Below are 6,271 nucleotides of genomic sequence, written 5' to 3'. Positions count from 1 at the left end.
GCTTCGAATCACTATGTTTAACTTTTAAGAAATTGTTTTCCACAGTGCCTGCACTATTTCACATTCTCCACCAGCAATATTTGGGGATTCTGACTTTTCCACATATTTACCAACATCATTTATTATCGTTCTTGTTATAACCATTCTTGTTGTTATTATGTTGTTAAGTGCTATTGAGTCAGTTCTGACCCATAGTGACCCTATGTAGGGTTTCTGAGGAGTAGCTAATGAGCTTGAATCAGCAACCCTGTGGTTCAAACTGATTTTTCAGTCCAGCACATTAGCCCACAGTGGTACACCAGGACACCATAGTGGTTGGGAAATAGCTATCTTAGTGGTTAGAAAATGATAACTCATTGTGGTTTTGATTTGCAACATCTTTTCATATGCTTATTGTCCACTTGTTTATCTTCTTTGAGAAATGTTTATTTAGTTCTTTGTCCATTTTTTAATTGTGTTGTCTTTTTTTTATTTGTTGAGTTATAAGAGATCTTCATAATGCATGGATCCTAAACCAAAGCACTTGGCTTTGGCAAAAGGTTAATGGGTTGAATACAGCAACTGCTTCATGGAAGAAAGATTTAGCAATTTACTTCTGTGAAGGTTACAGCATAGGAAACCCTGAGGCAGTACTACTGTCGCATAGGGCTGCTGAGTCAGAATCTACAGGCAGACAACAACAGACTCTTATCAGGTATTTGATTGATATTTTCTCCCATTCTTGTTAGTGCTTATGCACATAAGTACTTTTCAAAGATGACAAAACTGACACAAAGGCTTGGGAACTGACTTTGCCAAGATCTGATAGTTAGATATTTATTTAAACAAGCTAATACTCAATTGAATCACATAATTTTTTAAAACCAATGATAAGATGATGAAAAAAAACTTGAAAAAAGACAGAAGTAAGTGATGGTTTTATTGGAAATTTGCAACATGGAAATCACGTACAAAGTCCTTTCAGATGATAGATCTAGCTGCTTTCTTTGCAACTAACATCTTCTACTACATGAAAATTTCAATACAGAACATTTACATGAGTAGCTTTAGTTTCAGGCCTGGAGCAGCTGTGAAATGAAAGTTACCACACCATTCTAGTCCTTGTATGTCAGTATACTGTCCTTCGCCTTCCACCCTGCATGGGTCAGAAATAAGAGTGTTTATTAACCAAGAACAAAAATGTACAGTCCAGATACAAAGCTCTCAAGCATATTGTATACTATAGCTGAAACACTGTATCTTTCCACTTACAAAGTGCTATCATATCCTACAAAATATTACTGTTACAAATGAACCTTACCATTATACAAATTTGTTATGTGGCATCCTGTTGGTTTTGACTCATAGTGACCCTGTATACTGTTTCCAAGTAATGGATGGTGAGATTGAACCACAGACCTTGAAGTCAAGTGCTTATCCTATAGTGCCACACCACCTCCCTAAAGAAATAAGTTGTTGTTGTTAAGTGCTGGTAGAGTCAGTTCCAACTCATTGCGACCCTGTATAGGATTTCTGAGGAGTGGCTGGTGAGCTTGAACTGCTGATCTGTGGTTCAAACTGACCTTGCAGTCCAGCACATTAACCCACAGCACCACATAGGATTCGAAACTGTGTGTCCAAAAATTTAGTGTCATAATAAGCTAAGTTTGCAAGTTTACCCAAGACCAAAATAATCAGTTAGGAAAAAAAAAAAAAAGTTAGTTATTTGACTTAATTATTTCTTTCATTTATTCAATTACTATTTATTGGCCACCAACTAGGTATGGGGTTTTCTGTGCTGATTATAGAACAGTGAAAGGCACAAATATGATCCCTGTTTTCTTGGACTCCTTGGAGTAGTGAAAATGAATTTGGCATAAACAACAGTGATTTATCCTTAACTAGTTCATAATTTTGATGCTACTATATATGATGAGTCCTGGTGTGGTGCTGTGGGTTAATGCGTCAGACTGCAAAGCCGTTTGAACTGCAAGGTCGGCGGTTCAAGTTCACCAGCTGCTCTTAGGAAACCCTATACACGGTCGCTATGGGTCAGAATCGACTCGACGGCACTTCACAACAATAACATATATAATATTGGGTTCCTGGTGTGGCGCTGTGGGTTAATGTGCCAGACTGTAAAGCCGTTTGAACTGCAAGGTCAGTGGTTCAAGCTCACCAGCTGCTCCTAGGAAACCCTATACAGGGTCGCTAGGGGTCGGAACTGACTCGACAACCCTTAACAACAGCAACATATATGAATTATTTTAAAATTTCCATTTCCAATTGTTCTTTGCTAGTATATGTTGTTGTTGTTGTCAAGTGCCATCGAGTTGATTCCAACCCATAGCGACCCTGTATAGGGTTTTCCAAGGAGCAGGTGATGAGCTTGAACTACCAACCTTGCAGTTCAAATGATTTTGCAGTCTGGCGCATTAACCCACAGCGTCACACAATTAATTTTTGTATGATGATTTTGTCTCTTGTAACCTTGCTAAATTCATTTACTTCCTCTAATAATTCTTTTGGACTTCTGGTGTGGTGCTGTAGGATCAGCAATGGACTTTGACCCACAAAGTCGGAAGTTCAGACCCACCCTATACAGGGTAGGAGTCGGAATCAACTTGAAGGCACGTAACAACAACAACAACAATTCTTTTGATAGAGTCATGAGGGTCTTTTACATAGATGATCAAGTCGCCTACAAATAAAGACAGTTTTATTTACTGTTTTCAGACTCTGCTCCATCTTCATTTTCTAAAAATAAATGAGGTAAAACCCCTTTACTGTTGTTTTTACGGATTTCATGGGGAAATCTATGTTAACTTGGCTTCTTTAACCAGAAATCCCGCACTATTTTTTAAAATCTTTTTTAGAAGGCTTCTTGAACTTTTTTTTCAATTAGTTTTCATAGTCCTTCTTATCATCATGTTCTTATGAGCTAGGTAGGGAAACTATAATTCATCCTATTTTACAGAGAAAGTGATGTGGTCATAAGAGAGTTAGTTACATGAATGACAAGTCACCAGCTAGCCTGGTACTAAAAGAACCCAGTTTCCTTGGTCTTACATCTAAATAAAGAACAATACGAAGATGGGAAATGAAAAAAAGAAAGGTCAGAATAATGAAGGGATTTTAGACTGGCTCAAAAGTTCTACAGAATAGAAAAGTCAAGAGGAAATAAGTGAAGAGTCTAATAGATTATCACCAAGAATACTGTTTCCTTTTCGAAGTTTATTACAATTTGAGTTTCTTTTATAATAATTTCCCTCCCAAAGTAATCTAATAATTTTTCGAAATGAAATATTTTAGAAAAGATAATTTGGCATCAAATATAATATTAAATCAAACATGCCTAAAAGAGAATCTTTCAGAACTACAGTGACTTTATTCTAAGCTTACCTATTTTCATTGAAATTTCCAGTGTACTTTGCCCCAGTTGGGAATGTATAAGTCCCCAATCCATGAAACATATTGTCCTTAAATTGTCCTTCATATACTGCTCCTGAAAAATGTTCAAGTCTTCCAAAGCCATTCATCTGTTCGTAGCAAAAGAAATGACCTCAGCGACTAATCATGTTTTCTTAGAACCTTACAAAAACGTACACATATAAGTCTGTTGTCATGAACTGAATTGTGTCCCCCCAAAATATGTGTCGGCTTGGCTGGATCATGATTCTGCGTGGTTTGGCAGCTGTGTGATGATCCCCCATGATGTGATCTGATGGGATAAATGAATAAGAGGATTATTGGACTGCTAACCACAAGGTTGGCAGTTCAAACCCACCAGCTGCTCCTCGGAAACTCTATACAGGGTTGCTATGAGTCTGAACCAACTTGATGGCACATAGTAACACACCACCTTTAATCCCACCAAGATCCTGATCAAACCCAAGGGTGTAGCCTACAACAAGAGATAAAAGGCAAGAAAGTGAGCTGAGAAAAGGGGACCTATTATCATCATGAAAGAAGGTCTGAGAGTGGAGTGTGTCTTTTGGATCTGGGGTCCCTGCCCAGTGAAGCTCACACATGGAGATCTCCAAGGACTGCTGGGCCTATAGATACTGAAAGGAGACAAGGACAATTCCCCAGAGCCAGCACGCTGAATTCTAACTTTTAGTCTTCTAAACTCTGAGAGAATACATTTCTGTTTGTTAAAACCATCTACTTGTGGTATTTCTGTTATAGCAGTGCTAGATAACGAACACATTTGTCTTAAGTATACAGTGCTGCTTTAACAGAAATACCACAAGTCAGTGGTCTCAATAAACAGAAATTTATTTTCTCACCATTTAGAATTCAGGTGCTGGCTAGAGGAAAAAGTTTCTCTCTCTCCATTGGCTCTTGAGGAAGCTACTGTCTCTTCAGTTTCTGCTGGTTCCTTAGAGAACTCCCTGTTGTCTTGGCATCTATTTTATCCCATGTCTCTTATGCTCTATTGTTTAATCACTTATATCTCAAAAGAGATTGACTCAAAGTACACCTTACACTAACCCTTCCTTATTAACATACAATCACAACCCATTCTCAAATGGGACTATAATCACGGGAATAGAGGTTAGAATTTACAATACATAATTTGGTGGGCCACAATTCAATCCATAAGATTAATTATTTCATCTATAATTTTATCACCCTTTATTTCCAAAAACATTTTCATCATTATTCTTCAGGTACAGCTACCTACAAAGCTTACTTAATCAAATATTCCTGATCTAAGACATCTGAACATTTAGAGGGTCCAAGAAGATAATAGTGGTCCTTAAGATATTATAAACTTTTATAGCTGAACCACTTTAATTAGTGCAGGAAACAGTATAACGCAGTTATTAAGAATGGAGATTTGCATTCAAGCAGACCTGGATACATTCTTGTTTTGTCACTTGGTAGCTAGGCAAGCTAGGCCTGAGAGCCTGCATAAGAAAAGCAGGAGTCTTAATGTCAGCTGGGGCGTTTTTGATTGGGAATCAATTTGATGGCACTTACCTCGTGAAGTTATGAGGACTAAAGGAGGATACAATGGGTTTAGGTTTACTCAGTGAATGAGAGATGAGAAGATGATAATGATGAATTCTATATGGATTTAATACTACTCACCTAACATATGGAGCCCAGGTGTGGCGATGTGGGTTAATGGGCCAGACTTCAAAGCCATTTGAAGTGCAAGCTTTGCAGTTCAAACTCACTGGAAACCCTAATACAGGTTGCTATGGGTCGAAGTCAACTCAACGGCACTTTACAACAACAACAACCTAACATATATTGTTGTTATTGTTGTTAAATGCCGTCGAGTCACTTCCAACTCATAACGACCAAGTGTAGGGTTTCCAAGGAGTAGTTTGAACCACCAGCTTTGTGGTTAGCAGTCCAGTGCTTATCCTACAGCACCACACCATATTAATATATTTTAAATATTTGATGTTTTAATTGTATAGTTTAGTCATACATTTTTAATTGATGGTAAAATATTTAGAACCATAAGGATTACTTACCCATTCTCAAAATATAAAAACAACAATAATACCTTGTCATCTTTCCAGCTTCCTGTATAAACAATTCCATTCTGGGTGGTATGAATCCCTACTCCATTTCTCTCAAAGATTCCAGAAGATGTTCTTGTGCAGTCACCATCTTAACAAGAGAGAAATACTGAAGATGATAAATGGGAACACTGTGTGACTAGACCTAGTCACAACTATACCCCTGTGGAGCTGTTTTGTCCCATAGAATGGAAAACAGTAAGACCAAAGGTGAGGAGATGTATGGACACAGAAGCTCTTATAACCATGAGACCCAAGGACCTGAAAGATGGATAGATAGTTCCTATAGGTTTCCCGGGCATTTTGACTAGACTTAACATTATAGTTTAGAATTTAAGTCTGTTTATCTATTAATATTTCTAAGTTATTTCATTTAATAGATTTAACATCTGGATAGTAGTTTTTATAAAATGTGACAGTCTCTCTTTTTTTTTTCTTCCCACTCTTACGCTATTTTAGTCCGTATAGAAAAAGTAACTTAAAAAAAATTCTTACCATACTTGTCTCCATTTGGAAATATAAAGTTTATCTTATAAGTTTCTGAGGCTGTTTTAAAAAAATGTAAGAAAAGTCACATAAGTTTCAGTATTTTTATGTCATGAGACTTAAAATAAGTGTGCTTTAAGAGTTATCAAAATAGACTCACTACATACAATCCCAAGTACATCATAACTACTTGACCTTCCCATTTTCACTGTAGGGTCTTGGGGAAAATAAACAGTTTTGCCTAGATTATCTATTTTTGTTTATTT

The 6,271-nt window shown here is 37.0% G+C and overlaps 1 protein-coding gene across 1 annotated transcript; it reads right to left on the bottom strand.

The window, feature by feature from the left end:
* Positions 1–909: 909 nt before the first annotated feature.
* Positions 910–6,059, bottom strand: MORN2 (MORN repeat containing 2). Its single transcript, XM_006839378.1, has 4 exons — positions 6,015–6,059; positions 5,504–5,610; positions 3,382–3,518; positions 910–1,135 (listed from the first exon to the last, which is right to left on the bottom strand). Exons 3-4 carry the CDS (start codon positions 3,516–3,518, stop codon positions 1,033–1,035), a joined length of 240 nt encoding a protein of 79 aa, XP_006839441.1. The 5' UTR covers positions 5,504–5,610; positions 6,015–6,059; the 3' UTR covers positions 910–1,032.
* Positions 6,060–6,271: the final 212 nt, after the last annotated feature.

Source organism: Chrysochloris asiatica, unplaced genomic scaffold (genome assembly GCF_000296735.1).
Source record: "Chrysochloris asiatica unplaced genomic scaffold, ChrAsi1.0 scaffold00024, whole genome shotgun sequence".
NCBI lineage: Eukaryota > Metazoa > Chordata > Mammalia > Afrosoricida > Chrysochloridae > Chrysochloris > Chrysochloris asiatica.
Note: the sequence above shows the minus strand (reverse complement) of the source record. Positions and strands in the feature narration are given on the sequence as shown.

Coding starts and splice junctions, on each gene's coding strand:
- MORN2 (XM_006839378.1), bottom strand. CDS start 3,518: ATGAATGGCTTTGGAAGACTTGAACATTTTTCAGGAGCAGTATATGAA. Junction 1,136..3,381: donor GGAAATTTCAATGAAAATAG/GTAAGCTTAGAA, acceptor TGACCCATGCAG/GGTGGAAGGCGAAGGACAGT.